Here is an 18,905-nt window from a genome sequence, read left to right on the forward strand (position 1 = left end):
GCCGGAGGGACTGTGAGGGCTCCGTCTCACTGACTGTGGGCCTGGCACCCCAGAGCTCGTGTCTGTGCCGGACCTCTGTGGGACGGGTCGAGGGAAGAGCCGGAGGAGCTGCTCACTACGAAGCAAGCCCGAGGTAGCTTTGACCACAAAGACAGAAAGTAGAAAGAACCACACTGCGGCCGTCCTGGCCAGGGCTGAAGGCAGTGAGCTAGGTGAAGCCGTAGGGACCCGTCACCAGCTGCTACGCCATCCCCTCTTTACCACTCGGTAATTAAACCCTCTGCCGAGGGCAATCAAACGGCTTTGGCACCGTTTGGGTCGGGGCGTGAGGGGCTGCGACGTACTCGTCGCCCATCCGGGCTGGGAGCGGAGCCCCGGGACCGAGCGCTCGGCTCCCGCGGGGTGAGAGCAGCGGGGCGAGCGTCCCCGCGCGCGCGTGTGTGTGTGTGTGTGAGTGAGTGTGTGTGTGCGGGGCCGGGGGGCGGCGCTCCCGCAGCGCCAGCCCCGCTCTCGAGCAGCGGCGGGGCGGTCACGGCGGACACGCAGCGGCGGGGGCGGGGAGCGCGGCCCCAGCAGCCGGCATGCAGCCCCGGCGCCTCGCGCTGCTCGCGGCGGGCACGGAGCAGCGGCAGCAGCAGCAAGAGGAGGCGGCGGCGCTGAGGTACGGACGCCCGCCCCCAACAGGTGCAGGCTCTCCCACGAGCCGGTCCAGAGCAGTCGGGGCTCGGCGCCGCGCGGGGAAGGGAAGAGCCGGGCAGGGGTACCAGGCCCGGCGCGGGAGAACCGCGGTGAACCCGCGCTCTGCGCCTGCCCGCCCGGCTCGCCGCTCCCGCCTCCCCGCCCGCCGGCCCCCGCGCTCACGCCGCCCGCCCCTCCGTCTCTCTCTCTCCCTCTGTCTCCCCGTAGGGAGCCGTAGGACGAGCGGCGTTTCCCCGGCCGGGCCAGCCGCCTCCGGGTCCATGAGCCGCCGCCTGCCGCCGCCCGGGACTGCCGCCGCCGCCGCCGGGCCCAGCTCCCCCAGCCCCGCCGCCGCTTCCGCCGCCTCTCCGCCGCCGCTCCGGAGGTGAGTCCCGAGCCCGGCCCGCTCCCGTCAGCGCCGCCCGCGGGGCCCGGCTCCTGTCAGCCGCGTCGGGCCGGGAGGAGGCAGACGGCGGCCGCGCCGGCAACCGTGACCTCTGGGGGGGGAAGGTGGAGGCCGCGTGGGTCCGCCTGTGTCCCCCGCCGGGTTGTGGGCTTGGAGCCCCGCGAGGAGGGAGGCGAGGGGCCGGGGGGAGCCGGGAGCGGGGCCGCGTGCGGTGCCGGGCAGCGCCCGCGCCTTTCTGCAGCCGCCCGAGGTGAGTGGCCGGGCGGGCGGGCTCGGCTCTCCTCCCCCGGTCTCCCCGCCCTGCCCGCAGCACCGCCCGTCTCTCCTCTCTCCTCTCCCGCAGGACGGTCCCGCTGTGAAGAGGATGGCTGTGACCTTAGAGCAGGCCCAGCGGGTGGGCTACACCTTCCTGAAGGCACTCCTCAGGTTCGCTTTTATGGTCGCCAATAACCTGGTCGCTATTCCGTCCTACGTCCTGTATTTAATTGTCCTGCAGCCTCTGCGAGTGTTGGATAGCGAGAGCTTCTGGTACATCGAAGGAGTGTTGTTTAAATGGCTCTTAGCTATGGTGGCTTCCTGGGGCTGGTGGGCAGGATACACAGGTAAGCACCTCCTGTTAATTACAGACATACAGTTGTAAAGCTGTGAATGGGCATTAAGAGACAGACATCTTAGTATGGGGATGCGTAGGGGAATATCTAAATGCAGTGGGTGTGGGGGTGTTTCTCTTCCAGGGGTCTCTCTGGATTGAAATGCTGAGCGTACTGAAACATTTTCTTAATCATCGGTACAGATTTATTGTGTGTTAAGCAATAGGGTTTCTCATTCAGTACTTTGTCTTGGTATGATCAGAAATACTGCTTTTTTTGCATTGCTTGTCCTCATCGCTTTGGTTTAGTGTTATGTAAAAAAGGTACACCTCTTTCAAAGAGTTTTGATTTGTCCTGTGCACATAGCTGACAGAGCCGAACTTTGAGTATGACCAAACTCTGTTAAGTGCATGCATCTCTAAATCATCGCGGGGCTTAAACCTGTCAGGACATAAACTAAGAAGCTTGGCATGGAGCTCGCCTGCAAAGCGTAGGTCTTCTGGTCCTTCAGCAGTAACTGTCTTCTCTGCTTTGTGAGAATGAAGGGAAACAGGGAGCCTTTTGCACAGAGCTAGCGATGTGCGGTGCTTCTTGTCTGTATGGCTCTTCATTTACTGTTAGCAAAGCTAATTACAGAACCTGTAGGGATTTTTTTTCCCCTCTGCATGCTTGCTTTACGGTGATGATCAAACTTATTTTTACTTGCTAGTATTCATAGCCCCTTAAGGTGAAGGACTGAACTGAAATATTAAGGAAGGCTCTAGTCTTGTCTTGAGTGCACTGATTTTCATCCTGGCTACTGCACTTCCTGCAAGAAAACAGCCGTCAAATCTGTGCGTACTAAGACCTTGGAAGGGACTGAATCTATTGAGTGCAAAACATGAACAGCCTTCCTAAAATTCTTTCCCTCTCTTCTGCCCAGGCTACACGCGCAGGTCTTGTCCATGTAAACAAGGAAAAAAAGGAATGGCAACACAGCTCTGGAGTCTAGTCAGACTCCCAGTTAGTCAGAATGTCAGTGTTGTCCCAGACGGAGCCCTTTTTGTTAGACTACAAGAGCTGAAGCTTCTGTGACACTGTGCCTTTTGGTACCCTGTCACGTGCCCTTCTGAGATGCGCAAGGTTTCTGTGGATTCTCTAGGTGAGCTTCCAGTTCTTCTCAAGGAGATGGTGGCAGCAGCAAGCTAGGCTCTGGTCTGCTGGGCTAGAACTGTCGCAACGTTGCACTGCTTCAAAACTGCCTTGCCTCGTACAACTCAAGCTTTTCCAGATGTGCTGTTTTGAAAATCTTTTTATATGTTTATATTTGCTCATTAAAAGAAGTCCACATAGTATTTGCAGTGGCAGGTATGTTTTTAAAAGTCTGCTTATGCCTTTAAGCAAAAAGTCTTTCCGGAAGGACGGACTGACTTTCAAGGTGTTGTGTGCATTATTAATTGGAAATGGGAAAGTTTATGGGCATAACAGTGATGTTAAAGTCATACAGCATACATCCTGGGCAACGTTGCATACGTTGAGTGTGCTAGTTAAAATTCAAGCTGTCGTCTCATGGCGATGTGGTTGTCAATCCTGAAGGCAGTTTCTTTGGGATAGCTCTACTGCTGACTGCAGAACTGTGTGGTTTCTTTTGCCTACTGCTTGGAAAGTGGTCTTAGCATGGTCTGCATATCCTCAAGTCCTCCTGAAGCAGCTGTTGAATGGTGTTGCTGATGTAGCTTGACAATTTGCAAAAATCCTTTGTTGTTTTACAGTCTTGAAATGTCTTAGTATGCTTGTGTGACGTGTCATTCAGCTACACAGAAATGTTTCTGGGATGGTCTATGGGTAAGGTGGCTCTTCACTTTTCCCTATAAAGTACAACTTTTGATCTGGAGAGAATTTTAAGCAAACACTATTTCAAAGTCTCAGTTTGAACATGTTTTCTTATTTGATATGAAGACATCAGTGTGATTGTTTTTTTGTTTTTTTACTGAATGCTATGAAATAACAAGAATAGCTTGTTTCCTTGTCCTTCCTTTCTTTACCCCTATCAGTGCTCAGCACCACGAGCAGAACAGACCTGAAAACAATCCCTAAGAAAAAGTAAATTTATGTGTCTGTTTCCTGACTGATGGATTTATAAAGGGCCATGGCTGTGGTGCTCTCTTCTTGTGGAGTGTGGTATTCTTGTAGTTAATTCAGAACTAAAACACTGCTTTATTAGAGCCGGTGTCTAAGCCTTACAGTGATACATTTGAAAGAGACCCTGCTCCTGAAGTTTTCTACTTTCAATTCCAAAGTTAAACTGAAGATAGGCCTTCATTATATTCCATCTTTGTAAAAGTAAATATAGGATAGTAGGTGTACATAGATTCAGTAAGAAGATGAAGGATTTTTCATTTTTGGGGGTAGCAGAGTGGTTAGTGACATTATTATTACTATTATATTTCCTCTTGATTTGAGTTACCCAGCTAAATAAGTTTGCCCATCTCTTAATTGATAGTAATTATCTGCTTCATTTGTTTTGAAGGTGTGTTTCTATTTTTATTTTCTGTTCATTTTTTCCACTTCCAGTCTTGGGTCATCTGTTGGGTAAGAAGTGACGTTATAACATGGAACTTAAAGTCAGCCTGCAAACTAGATTTAGGGCAGGTTGGTTTGCTTTTTTTTTTGTTTTGTTTTTTTAATAGCCTCTGTAAGATTGTGTGTAATGTGTGGGAGAGGGCTCAACACGAAATGAAGACAATGTGGTGAGTGTTAGTTTTTTCCTTCTGGGCTTTGCTGTTGTTGCATAACTTGTTGGTATACTTTATTGAGTAAAGCTGGAACAGCTGAGGAAAACTCATGAAGTAGGTCTGCCCTTCTCCCACCTCCGCATAACCCTGTGAGTTAGGATCTCAGAGGGTTTGTTATAGAAATTGCGTGATCTGGATCTATATCAGCAGCTCTGACCTGTTCTTTTTGATTAATATAGGGTTCCTGCTTGCATGTGAACTTGATGTTATGTAAAGAGAGACAGTAGAACCGGACAAGCAAAACAGAGAAAGGAATGGGAGCAGAGGTTGTAAAGATCCCTCTCCTTTCCCTCGTCTTTTTGTGTCGTATGTCTTCCGAAAACAAAAATGAGTATCTGTCCATGAAGAATGTTCAGACACCTAGTGGTGTTATTTTGTCAGTTTGCAGAAGGGTGTTCTTACAACTCTTACAAACGTTTTCTAGGGCTTTTGGTATAAACGTGCAACCCTGGCTGTAGGAGCTGTTCAATTAGGACACTTAGAATCTGCATATTAGCATGGTTTGAAAGGCACCTTTGAATAACACTTCTCAATATTTTCCTGCATTTGTTGGAAGACACAGTCTAAAAAAAGCAAACTCGAGAGTGCTTGATCCTTCGTGGCAAGTACCTTTTTCTGTGCTATAATTTGTCATTTAGCATGCAGGTAGAACAAAGGCTGTTAAATAGTGCCATAGATGAGATGGGAGGGAGATGGAGCATATCTGTGGAGGTGAATTTCCAATGACTTCTTGCTCACCTACAAAACTACTTTTAAAGCAACTATCTTCTATATTTGAACTTCTTCAGGTCAGTGACTATTACTGACTAAAGTTTAATAACCCTGCATCTAATCATATCTCTAAAAATAGTTAGGACTGCTAGAAGAGAACCTGGCTTGGCTTAAAAATGCTTAGACACGCTGTTTTGTTCTTTTTTCCTGCTGTCTAACTGCAGCAGCTACCATTAGCTTGAGATCTTGACATTTTAATATTGTAATTATAAGTCTCTACATAGTCATCAGTCCAGATAATGGGAATACTGATCTTGTGCTTAGCTCTAAGGTTGTAGGGATCTTAAAGACCTTCCAGTTCCAACACCCATGCTGTGGACAGGGACACCTCCATTAGATCAGGTTGGCCCATCCAGTGTGGCCTTGAACACCTCCTGGAGTTGGTGATGGTGAGTGTCCTCCAGATGCAGCTGCTGTCAGCCCTCCTCTGCCATTCAGGAGGAGAAGCGTCCCCTGCAGTCAGTGGGGTTGTGTGCATCTCAGGAGAGGATTCTCTTGTGAGTTGTGAGAACTCAGTGCCACTTTCTGTATCAGCCTCTTGCCAGCTCATGCAGTCTCTCAATCAAGTTGGGCAGGTTGGTGACAGGAAGAGTATATTACTCTGCTGCTGTGCTGAAAGCATCTTAGTGGTGTGAGGGTGCTTGCTGGTATTGCTGGTAAAGATCTAAACTGATCAAATGGTACTGCCTGTACTGTTCTGTAGCAGTCAGTAGGGGCATTTAAATAGTCTCTGTGAGAATATTGCAGTTTTGTCAAGGGAGGAGAGTTTTTATTTCCTCATTTCTTGATGTTCTGACAGGAAGAGTAAAATTGTGATTTGGGTTTCTAGTTGTCTTTCCTCTTTTCCACTCAAGTGATTTAAAATTTATTGGCTGACATTTATGTAAGATTAAGTGGTGACCAGTATATCATTTTTTTCAGCAGTCATCCATTTTTTTTCTCTGATTCATAACGTTCTTAGTTTCTCTTTCATCAGTCACCAGGCTCAACTCCTTTAATCTTTAAAGAATGAGAATATTTTGGTCTTCTAGAACAGCGATGGGCGCAGATGGAGTTGTGATCGCACCTCCCTGGCACAGGTGACGTGTGCTGTCCACACTGCCTCTCATGGCTGGCCAGCCCCTCTCCAACGGGAAGTGCAACGCGAGTTGGGAAACAGCAGATGACATAAAGTACATTTTTTGCACCAAATAAGGCATGGGGTGTTATTTCAGGAGATATATCTGCGTGCTTTTCCCTCCCATTGTTTCCTACCCTGCTTTGTTGCTGCAGTATGATCTTTAATTGGCAGTATTTGGGGTTTGGGAATGGTCACTACTGTAAGGACTAGGAAAGCAAATGGAAGAAGCACACGTATTTCTGAGGACAAGCAGTGTATAAAATGAAGAAGAATATTGTTCTTGTTTGAATGTGCGAACGTACCTGACTTGACAGGTTTGGATAGTGACATACCAGGTAGAGGCTGTATTCCTCTTGGATTTCTTGGTGATTCCTGACTTGAGCGCAGTTTTCTTTGATAGAGATGTATGTAACTTTTGCGTAGGTTAGGCTGAGATCGAGCTGGGATCTTTGAATTTATTTTGTAAGAGGAAGTTTGCATGCAGCTTGTGAGCTGCCTTGATAAGAAGAGGTCAGAGTTGAATGAGTTAGGGACATTGGAACTGCTTCTGCCACGGCCTCAGAGCAAAGGCTTATTGTGTCATTGCGTAAGATGCGCTGGGGAGTACAGTGAACTCGCTGTCCGCTTTGTGCTAGTGAGGTCTGTGTTTGTAAAGGGTTCTTACAGTGACCTTGGACCTATTTTAATCGTATGTAAAATCACCAGGAAATTCCCCTCTCTCATTTTTGGTACAGGCTTCACCGTAGTTCTTCCTTTCATAGTAGTGTCAGCAACGTGTCAAAAGCAGCAAAGCTTATTTCTCTTTTTCCTGTTGTATCACTTAACTATAAAGGGTCATTCCAAAAGGTTAGCTATAGAAATGCTCTCTAAGTTTTATTTTTAGCAAGCTCCTGCCTTCTGGCGCAGCACTTAGAGTAAAAGCACACACTGTTATTTTTTCGCCCGTGATATTTCTGTTGTTTGTTGCCATTTGCTTCTTTTTCAGTGTGGGTTAGTGTCTGCTCCTGTGTTTCACCTGATCTGGATAAAACAAGATGTTGCAAGCGTAACAAGTCTGTTATGTCTGCCTAAGGTTAGTAAGCATGACATTACTGAGGAGTACTTTTACAGAAAGGTGTGAAGGGAAAGCTGTTTACTCTTAGCTCCAGGAATGCCTGTGGAATGCTTCTCAATCAGCACTGTATTCCTGCTTATGGCCAGGTTTTCTATTTTTAGGTTATGTCTTCATCCCTTCTGCTTCTTCTAGGCATGACATTGTTTTTAATGTATCTGTGCATGCTAGTCATCTTACTCCCCCTAGCATTGCTGGTTAAGTGCCTGGAAGGGTATGACTAAATACCTGAGAGATGTCTCTGTGCCTTTTCTTGTTCTTTTTCTTGATGGTAGGTAGGCTGTTAGGAACCACGTGAAGTAACTGTGGGAACGGTTATTCCAGCTCCAATCTGGGGGTAGAACAGAAACTTAGGGAGTTAAACCCTTTATGCACCAATTCTTTGCGTTTGAAGGAGGAAATTTTTTTCCCATTTAAACAGTGTGATTGAGTCCATACCAGAACATATCATAAATGACACCTTGACATCAGAGATGCAATTGCTTATTCTCATGTATCTTTAATTTGACTGTTTTAAAGCACAAGAATCTCAGAACTTTTCAAGAAAACTAGAGACAACACTGAATGTTTAATGTGAATAAAGGATACTTTTCTCTGACAACTTGTTCTGATAAAGTACTTTTTTAAAATTCCACTCAAACAGATGAAATCTATCACTTTCCCTTTCTCTGCTGGGTGTGTGCAAGGGGCAGGGAAGTCTTGACATGGGTTAGTTTCGCAAGGTCTTAAGCAGCTGAAAACAGAACCTCAAAAATGGAAGAGTTGTACAACCTTACTGAGACTGGGCAGTTTGGAAATCCTTTATGGAGTATAAGTTTAGTGGTGTAACTTTCCAGCGTGAACTGAGCCAAAATACAGCTCCAAGATATGTAATCTGCTTGTGTTTATTACAGTGAATATAAACTAATGCTTAAGATGACACGTCAAATGCAGGATTGCGTAGGCACTGTAATTGCACTGCTGTTGCAGTTGCCACACTTGAGATAATAGTCCAGCCATTTGTGTATGCAATTACTGAAATAAGTAAGGCCAACATGTTTGCATTCCTAAAAGTGCTCTGTGGCACTGGTGAGGGATTTTGTGTATGGAACTGTATTTGGATTCTTATCCCCTTACAAGCTTTTCAAGCAGGGAGTGCCCCAGCAAAGTCCCAGCTTTCAGTTTCACACTCGCACCACCACTGCAGTACTATTGCCAAATATTTTAAGCATTGCGTGATCTTTATCACGGCCCTGATCCACACTAAAAACTACCTGCTGCTTTTTTTTTTCTGTAGTATTTGGACAGACTGGGCTGCAATATGTGATTAAAATGGCGTTGAAGTAGGCTTCTTCACCTTCTTCTGTCCTGTTAAGTGGTTATCGTTATTTAGACTGTCCAAGTGCCTTCTGCAGTTTCTTTAGAGAAGAAAATGAAGCATAGACTGAGAGTGAGGAGCTATCATGAACTGAAGACTGCTTGGTTAGGGAATAAAAAGGCCAGTGTTCATTTTAATGAAAGGTTAGCAGTGGGGTTCCTCGCGAGTTTTGTATACTTGGCTGTTTGAGTTTGTGAGCTGCAGAGAGGATTGTAAAGAACTTTGGATGTAGTTAAGCTATGTGAATGGCCAACAAATTGCAGAAGTTGTTTGGTGTTGAACAGTCCAAAGTAATGAACATTTCAGGAAAGTAGCAGCATAAGGAAGAGATCAGTATAATGATGGAGAGCTTAGAGAAACTTGGCTCGGTGCGTTCTGTGTAATTAAAGTATGTGGAGAACAAGGAGAGTAATGAAAATACCAGCTTCACTCTTTGCTGTTCTTGTCTCAGATATTTTAAAACTATTTGAGAATTAAGAAAGGGGCTCCAAGAGGGTCAAGCATTTCATTAATGGAAGCTGAAATCAAATCAGAGCAATTCCATTCACCACTAAACTTGAATTGAATTGAACAACTTAATGATTCTGTTTCCTGGGCAGAGCAGAGCAGAAGTGCAATCTCTTCACCTCTGTTTAAAGAAGAAGGGGAATTTTTGATATCATTAGAAAGTAACAAATTTAAATCTTTTAAGATTTAGTAAGGCAGCAGTGCCTGATTTATTTTTTTAATTTTTTTTTCCTTAAATATTTTCATTATGTTTTTTCACAAATACTTTACTGTGCAGGTAAAGTAGTGTCAGTGGTATTAGTTCCCAAGTCATGCAGCATAATCTCAAAACCTTTTGTTTAAAAGTTATAGTTTTAAAGGGCAAAGTGTTGTCCCTGTTTTATGAGTCTTAACTGTTTAAGCTAGTTTAGGATGGCACTTCCATCTTGTAATTTAAAGAAGGGGCAGAGGAAAGATTAGTGGCTTTATTATTGCTTCTCACTTAGGTAGAACTAAAACCAGGGTTTTCTGTGAGCAAGGGGCAGTGCTGCTGCTGTTTGAGAGGATGTGGGCACTAGAAAGTTGAATCAGTAGGAGGACAGTGATATGAGTGTTTATGGATGTGGGTGTTTGGTGGTGAAAGGGAGGAACTTGTCTTGATGTGGGTTTTTTTTTTTTCTTTAGTTTAGTTTCATTTGTTTTCTAGCAGTCCAAGATCCCAAGGGTGCACAGTGAAAGTCTGTAGTGTCTGTGCTTGCTTACCAGATTGGGGGAAAAATGACAACACTGAGAAATGTACTTTTGGTTAATTTAAACATCAGTTGTGTTCGTGTGGTGTTTGGAGTGGCCACTGAGCACCTTTTTAAAGTAATCTGGATACCTGTATAATTTACCATACATGTAGATAAGCATGACGGTGTTTTTGGTATAGCTGCCTTGTGGGATGGATGAGGCTCCTTGTTTAACAGTTCTTCTTTCTGTCAGCCATCCCACGCTTCTGATTTGCCTACTCACAAATTTGTCTACAGCTGACCAGATGGTTCAGATTTCAGAGAGAAGGATGTTCTGGGAGTCTGGGGGAAACTCGCAGCTGAGCTGAGAAGAGAGGCCTGAGTTAGTGCCTCAGCTGGAGACAGAGTAGGCAGAATTTGGCCATTGTATGTCTCATTGGACATCTACTACAGCACCAACCAGCACAAAGGAGGGAGGTTCTGCGTTTGTTGCACTGCTGGCACCATCTTGTCCAGCATGTTGAGAAGAAGAAAGTCAGACAGCAAATCTTTGGGAAACCTGGCTTTGTTACTTTTGGAGCTTCCAGACTAATTGGTTAGTCTGGCAGTGGCAGACAGAAGGCAGTGTCCTTTCCTTTGGGAGATGTTTAGTTCACCTTGGTTATCATAGCCTTTTAAATCTGCAAGGTGTACAGAGACAACTGTCCAGTTTTAACATCAGGAAAAAGCATATGGTAGAAAAAAGAACTTAAAGTATTGGGATTTAAGACTTCCCACTCATCTTTCCACATTAAAAAATGGAGTTGGCATTGCACCCTGAGAAGAGAACCTGAAGGATGGTTAACATAACTACAACTCTAGGACAGAGCAGTGGTGCTCAGGCGGCTGTGGGCAGGGCAGAACCAAAGAGAAGTCAGTGATGAATCTGACCCAGAGGTACTTGGAAACGTGAGACTTGAGGTGTATTTGCAGAGACCTGGAAGAGAGCAGCGATGCAGGCCGTAAGCAGTGTGATGATCTGTCCAGCAGGGTTCTGTGCCATTGAGCAGCTGCGTGTAAGCATTGCATTACTGAGGTGGCCTCTTGAAATGTGTACCTGTCTGGTCTATTTTGAATGCTTAAATTATATATATAGATGGCCTGGCAACATTCCAGCTTTGATAGCTGCCAGTTTCCTTTTCAAATGCATTCTTTTCATTTGGATAATGTACCCATTTTTATTTCCTGTGCTTGCCTCTGGCATAAAATTCAGTTTTTGTTCCTCCTAGCAACAGCTTTACTTGGAAACAAACATAACCATAGACTGCATATCTGCTGATACTCCATGAAGGAACCTGTGAAGTTCAGTTTACGTTTGTTAAAATGTTTTCAGATGAAGGTATGGTTAATATTAATGTCTATTAAGCCTCTTCTGCACATTGGATTACATGAAAACTAATGGAGGAGTATTTTTGGTATTTCAGACTCTCCTATTTATATCATCAAACCTAATACTTCAGTCTTCTAACCTAATAATCTACAGATGGAATGTTACATCAGCAAAGTCTTTATCCAGATAGTTCTGTTCTCTTTGGTATATTTAGATGATCAGCTGATGCCCACCTCAGGCTTCTGAAGTTTAACAAGATTATTATAGGCTTTTGTGAGAGAAAATATTGAAACACTTTTTTGTTGTTTTTCTTCTTCTTTCCCCTTTACTGCAAATATTACAAATATTTAAACAGCCTTCTGAAACTTAAAAGCTAAATTGCAGTGCTGAGTTCATTTAACTGCAAGTGGTGTCACAGTGCGTCACCATAGGAAGGCTAATTTGGGTGGCTGCTGTGGCAGAGAACAAACTACTACAGGTAGTGTGCTCCTTCCTTTTTCTTCCCCATTGCTGCCCCTATGATGCCTGGACAAAACAATGTCTGATTGCTTGCTAGTTTTGTTTTGGTTTCTTTAACCAGATGTCGGAGGATTCAGATAAGTAGATAAGTGGATAAGTAGAACTTGATGTTTGAACGTATTGTCCAAAGTTACTCTGTGCTTGTGTTAGATTTTTATGGTCAAAACACTTATTTTTGCCCACTTCTCTTTTTGTGTGGGGAAGGAATGATTCGTAAGAATTCCTACAACGATTCCTGAGTAAGCAGAGTTGCTTGTAGCTTTCAACACGTTGCATATAAAGTACTTACAGTGCTTGTTGATATCAACAGCCTTAGGAGTATGCACATTAATCATTTAATTGTAAAATAGAATTTTGACATGTTCATTTGCATTTATAGCTCATTTTCTGTATTTGAAATTCTGTGCGTTTCCACAGTCTCTTTCACGGTGCTGCTGTTCAATCCCTTTACTGCTGCCCTCCAGAGAAACCACTCTCCTGCAAAACCCTGTTTTTAATTGATGTATGTGGTAGTCCATTCTCCTTTCTCTTTTTCTGCCCTCCAGCATTTTTCTGTTGTCATTTTTTAGCTCTTAGGAAAACTTGTTGATCTGAGAGATGTGGACTTGTTATTTCTTTACTCGGGGAAGAGAGGAAGAGAAGCCTTGATGACCAGCACTGCAGCAGCTTCACAACTGGGACCTGGGTATTGCATAGAGAGGCATACTGAGTGCTGTGCTGACAGGGCTGTGCGCTGAGTGTGAGGGGTAGGTACTAGAGCCAGCCAGTCAGAGTGTTTGAATGAATTGGAGTCCATTAAAAGTACTGCAGAAACTCTTGGTAGAACTCATCTGCGAATCCAAGATGTTTTTTGCAGTAGTGAGCAGGTGTAAGAGGATTATTTGTTTTGTAATAGTAGCACATGCCAGACAACTAACTGTATTTTTTCAAGTTAGGAACAGTAAACTTTTTTTTGCTGCTTCAAGATACATCAGCTAGAGTAATGTGAGTGAGAATGCTTTTCTTCCTAATCACATCTTTTGGGACAGCCCGTGTGTGCCCTGAAAGGTGTCACCTCTGATTTTATGATAATAAACAGACTTCCGTTTATTTCTGTTCTGAAATGTGGTTACACACTTTCTTCTCGAGTGTCCCTGAGCTGCCACAGGATAATCTGGGGTAAATTTAAATAAATTAAGATACTTAGCTTGGATTGTTTGCTGTGTCATGCCAGCAGAAGTACTAGATGCATTTCCCAGCTCCAGTATGTCATACTTTTCAGCATGCTTTTCAAAGTTACTGTGGCCTTGTTTTAATAGCAGGACTTCCATAGACATAAAACTGAATATAGGAATATGCCATTGTGTTAATCTGCATCATTAACTTCTTATTGTTTGATGATTAGTTTACTTGGATTATATCTGTGGTAACAAATCATTATTTTTCCTCCAACCTTTGTAAGCTCCATTATTTGAAAAAAAAAAAAGTAGATAATATTTTAGAAGCCCAAGGGGAAATGTTTGTAGTTCTTGTTCATGTTCTGACTTCGTTGTTTTTAAGGTTGTTGTGGCATGTGTGAGAAGCTGAATAAAGCCCATGGAAGCCCAGTAATGAAAGCATTTAAGGCTTCCATTAGAAGGTTTGTGCTTGCGCTTCCTTCCATCTGTAACCATTTATTTCTTGGTTCTTTCCATGCCTTTCATTGTTAAGTTTGGCCCACCACGCTGCAACTTGAAAATGTCCAATGACTTGGTTCTGCTTTGTAGTGTGGTGAGCTTAGCCCATTTTAACAGTTGGGGGATGGCACAAAAGTATGTGGAGAACAAGAGGATAATGCTGCAGCTGCTTGATCAGTACCCAGCTTTATGTTTTTGTGGATATTGAGTTTTTGATTATGCTGTTTCTGCAATCTCAAAATACACTGTGTGAATGTATATATCTGTTCCCATGATCGTTCAGGCACTCAGTAGCTGTTTTTTTTTTCTGGCTGGAGTTGATGAATTGAGAAGTTTTAAATGGTCAGCATCCTCCAAATGGAGACAAGTTTCTCAGTTCTGAGGTCACTGCAGGGAGACAGTAAATAAAGGCACAGAATGGCCTCTTGCCCCTCCCACGTGGGCCACATAGCAGAGATAATCGAAAAAGGAATGGTTTTTCTGAGTGCATTCGGTGAAATTTTTTTATTCTGTATTGTAAGTTGTGCTGGAAAAAGTCAGTTGTAGAACAGGACAGCATCGACAGCATTTTCTAATAATTTGAAATCGCAGACTGGTTTGGGTTGGGAGGTACCTCAAAGCCCACACAGTCCCAACCCCAGCTGTGGTCAGGGCTGCCCCCCCAGCTCAGCTGCCCAGGGCCCCATCCAACCTGGCCTTGAGCACCTGCAGGGATGGGGCACCACAGCTTTAATATAAGCACACTGGAATACCATACTTTATTGATTTCCTATGAGAAAGTGCTCTCCCTCCTTGTACAGTCCAGCACCAGTTTTCTACGTTCTGCGTGCCTCTTACCTGAAAGAAGCTCTCATAGTGCTCTGAAAAATTGATGGTCCCCAAAATATCCAGTAATTTAGAACTTGCAGTTAAAAATGAAAATGTCTTCTACCTCATGTCTTCCCATTGCTGGTTAGCATCTCCAGGACCATGAGAAACAAAGAATACTTCATTAAACCTGCTGGTGACATTCATCTTCTTACCTGTTTCTTGTTTATTTACAGCCACCAGGCTCTGCTATTGCTCTTTTTAAGTCCTGAAACAGAATTGCATTTTTCCCCAGTCGCTTTTTTGAAGGCTGCTTCAGTCTTGTGGGCACCTTTTTTCTTCCAAAATGGAATCTTTGTCCATTTTTCTGGACAGCATATTGCTGACTATTTCCATGATACAGAGAAACATTTCTGATTCCTCATAAGTTGCAGCACACAAGTCTGTGTACGCAGCCACACAGCTTGCGGAAGCGATGGGAGTGCTGTGGTCCTGCAGGAGGGCATGTTGGTTGTTTGCTTCAGCCAGCTGGCACTAGACCAGCTAGTTTGCTTCTTGCATTTCTCCTTTTTTTCTTGATCCAGGTCCTCAAATTTAACAGCTGAGGCTGCAAAGCAGGTTTCAGCCACTCCCCCTGCTTTGAAAGGGGCATTTTCCTCTCTGGAGGAAACCAGAGTGATATTGCTTTGCATAGACCATTGCCTAAAGGCATTTTTCACACCGTTGGTTTGGGTATACTGATGCTTGGTATTGGTTACCCAATCTGAGAAGTATCCTCTTAGGGCTGTGAACCTTGGTGTGTTCTCTGGTCATTGTCTGCCATGAAACCCGACCATGGGAGGTGCACTCTAGTCCTTTATGGATTAGCTTTTCTAGGATGTGTTGTTCACCAGCTGTACATCTTGAGTGTCCTTATCAGTTGATGGAAATGAATTGACTTATGAATGACTCTCTTCTGGCCTCACAGGGAATTTCACATCTGGGAAGACGAGCAGCAGCATCAAATTAGTAATGCATACCGTTGCCAGTGACTCAAAAGGAAACAGTAGTAATAGTATTGTAGTTTGTGATAATGCCCCCGGGTGGATTCTGCCGTGTAGGCAGATGACTCTGCTGAAAGACAGCTCAGGTTATTGTTAGATGCAGCTGAGTTGTGTCTGAGGTGTGCTTTCAAAGAGCTCTCTTAGAAAATACATTCCTTATTTTCTAAACATTTGCTTTCCCCAAACAAATTCAAAACCTGCTAGCAAATCAAACAGCTGTCACCCCCATTCCTGCCCAAGCAGTGGTTCTGCAGAGTGGGAAGCTGCATGTTTTTGGCACGTTCTGAAGCACTGAAGTACAGAACACCATGCTTGCTGTGGTCTAAAGACCACAACATTTCTAACAAGGTTTTTTTTTTTTTGTTTTTACTTTGTTTTAAAGCAACTCATCCATTTAGAAGACAACTTGGGTGGCTCGTGCAGGTTATGCTCTGTGTTTTGGGCTGGAGGAACTTGTCTGGCAGCTCTTCCAGCATAGCACACCACAGATCCATGAGGATTGGTTTGGGTCCAGCTGTTATTGCTTCTCCTGATATCTCTGATAGTGCTGTCCTGCCTCCTCTGCTTACATTTTTTTTTTATGACCAGCACAGATACTTATATGATCTTGTGGTGGCTTTGTTTTTCTTCTCAAATATTAGAGCAACTTGCTAGTAGGAAAAATAACAAATCTTGGAAAAAGAGGGTCTGAAAATAATTGAGGCCCTCCCATTTTACAGTGCAGAAGGAAGTGTGCATGCCTTCTTGTTTACTTGTTACTACTTCAATCTTTAAATTTTGCATTTAAGTAGGTGGCCAATTGCTGAATGTTAAGTAGTAATTTGAATGTTTTGGTGTTGAAGTAACCAAAAGTTGCTTAAATTGGATGTAACTGCCCACATGCTTGGTATTTGATGTCAGACAAAACAGTCTCAGTAGAGTAGTTTACTTTGCTGTATTTGCTATTATAGATAAAGATACAGATGAAGATCTGAAGTTCTCTATATCTTTGGCTAAATATCTCAAGACTTTGTAACAGTGAATACAGTGGCTGGACCCACATTTTTTGCCTGGCTCTTACAATCCCAGGTTAATCATATTCTGCATCTTACATAATTAAGGAATGAATTATTCTCCACATGTTTACATCTTTGCTGCAGTTCTGCAGCATTAAGACAGGAAAACCCTGCCCACTTTTATTTAAGCATGCCTTGTGACTATAAAGGCTATTCCTTTTCATGCCAGGGGATGAAGTGGTAAGTTCAGTTGCAGCTGTTGGTAACTGATATGAAAGAATTCTGTTAATTGTTTGGGTTTTTTTCCCTCCTGATATGAGACTATAGCTCACAGAGTTGTTTAGGTTGGAATCAGGGCTGTGTAGCCAAACCCCTGCTTAAAGCATGGTGAGTGAGAGCAGGTTGCCAGCTCCATGTCTACTCAGATTTTGAACAGCTTCAAAATGGAAACTTCACAACCTCACTGGGCAAACTGTCAGTGTTTGACCATCGTCACAGTGAAAAAGTTGTTCTTTTTCTTATGCTGAAGTGGGATTTCCTGTATTCTGGTTTGTGCCTGTTGCCTCTCGGCTAGTTACTGGATACCACAGGAAGGAGGCTGGCTAAGTCTTCATTACTCTGCTTCCTGCATCCCCCTCAGGTTTTCATATATGGATAAGACAACACTTCTTGAGCCTTCTCCCCTCCAGGCTGAACAATCCCAGTTCCCTCAGCTTCTTCTTCAAAAGATGCTCCAGTCCTTCAGCAATCTCAGTGGCCCTTTGCTGGACTCTCTCCTTACCCAGGGCTCCAGGAGCAGCCTCCCTAGTGCTGAGTGGAGGGGAAGGATGCTGCTTCCTCCACCTGCTGGCAGTGCTCTTCTGAATGCTGTCTAGGATCCCAGAGCTTTTTCTGCACATCTGTTCCCCAGGTACAGGACTTGCCTCTTCCCCTCACTGACCTTGGTGAGTTTCCTGCTAGTTCACTTCTTCAGCCTGCTCAGATCCCTGTGAGCAGCAGCATGGCTATTTGCCATGCCAGTACCTCTGACCAGCTCTGTGCTGTCTGCAGACATGTAGCAGTTGTGCAGGGGGTGCACTCTGTCCCATCATTCAAGTTGCAGGTGAAGATGTGAAGCTGGACTTTGGGCTGGTGAAGAGGATGATCTTGTCTCCAACAACTTTCCATCTTAAAACTCAAGTGTCAGCATACTGACTTTCAGACTGTCATATCTCCTCTGTGTTGTAAATGAAATTTTGCCTTTCCTCTTTTTTTTTTTTTTAATTTCTCATTCTTTTTTGATTGTATGCAGAGGGGAACTCACTTCACTTTTTTCTAACTAGAATCCAGGAGGGAACCAGTTCCCCAGCTCATACATGTGGAAACTTTCATAAAGAGATCCTGAGTGTAAGGAACTGACTGTGGTGTTTCTGTTGTTGTCTGCGCTCTGGGGTTGGATGATGCAAAGTGCAAACTCATAGAAAATCTTGTGTGTTTTGGTGGCTCTGGTTTCAAATCATTACTTTTTTCCTAGGAAGTGGGAGAACATGAGCGGACAAAAATTTTTCAGAATAATTTTTTTCGTATGAGCAGTCTTGTGGCCTTGTGACTTTTAGCAGATTTCTTTCTTGCCATGTCATGGTAAGCTGAAAATTATGGCTCTGATTTAAGAACCTAACAGAGATTCCCCCTATTCAGAGTCTCTTTAGTGCTTGTGCTACACAAGTGTTTTACTTGCTTCTGTCATCACAGTGTTGTGGCTTTTTGACCACTCCTCAAATGTTCAGAGGCTTTTAGCCAGCAAAAGTCATCTTTAGCTCATCTGTGCATCTTCTTTGCTTTACAGTAATCTGAAAGGCAGTCCTATAAACTTTGTCTTCAATAATATTGGAAATCCACAATTTTAAACATGGATTGATGAAATTTCTTTCCACGATGTAACTAGGAGTGACCAAAATGGTACTGTCAGCCTTAAATACAAAGCAAAGCAATAGCACTCTGTCTGAAGTGTGCTTACCATTGGTTCAGATTCTTCCAAGACCTTGGAGAGTGTGTTTCTACCTAGATGTTTTGTGTGATTTGAAATTCCTTGCAATTTTTTTTCTTCAATATTTATGTCTGTCTGATTTTTTTGTGCATCCGAATAACCTTTCCTTGTTCTGGTGTTTCATTTCTTGTGTTAAAAATTGAAGAATTACTCTTCAAAGGCAACAAAAAACTTGAAATGGTGCCCTGTTGTTTTGCCTTTCCTTCTAGGCTTCAAACAAACAGCATTTCTGTCCATTACAACATCTGCAATATGTTAGGTATTAGAGCTTCAGGATATTATATTAGTTCACAAATGCATTGATGTTCCTCTGGGTAGTTAATGCTTAATGTATTTTATCTGTCACTGGGGAGGAACATGCTGTACAGCTTGCTCTGTCTGCAAATGGTCTGACTCATGAGCTCGAGGTACTTCAAAAGGATTTCAGCACTCCATCCCATTCTTCAGTTTTGGAGTTGCTATTCTAA

At 43.9% G+C, this 18,905-nt stretch overlaps 1 protein-coding gene across 1 annotated transcript in view; it reads left to right on the forward strand.

Moving 5' to 3' along the window:
• The first annotated feature begins 530 nt into the window (after positions 1 to 530).
• Positions 531 to 18,905, forward strand: part of LPGAT1 (lysophosphatidylglycerol acyltransferase 1) — a 57,518-nt gene continuing 39,143 nt past the window's right edge. Inside the window, exons 1-3 of the mRNA XM_031595415.2 lie at positions 531 to 661; positions 907 to 1,063; positions 1,428 to 1,686. Of these exons, the coding sequence (XP_031451275.2) occupies positions 1,449 to 1,686 (238 nt within the window). The 5' untranslated portion in view covers positions 531 to 661; positions 907 to 1,063; positions 1,428 to 1,448. The remainder of the gene's footprint in view (positions 662 to 906; positions 1,064 to 1,427; positions 1,687 to 18,905) is intronic.

Source organism: Phasianus colchicus, chromosome 2 (genome assembly GCF_987193195.1).
Source record: "Phasianus colchicus chromosome 2, bPhaCol1.hap1.1, whole genome shotgun sequence".
NCBI lineage: Eukaryota > Metazoa > Chordata > Aves > Galliformes > Phasianidae > Phasianus > Phasianus colchicus.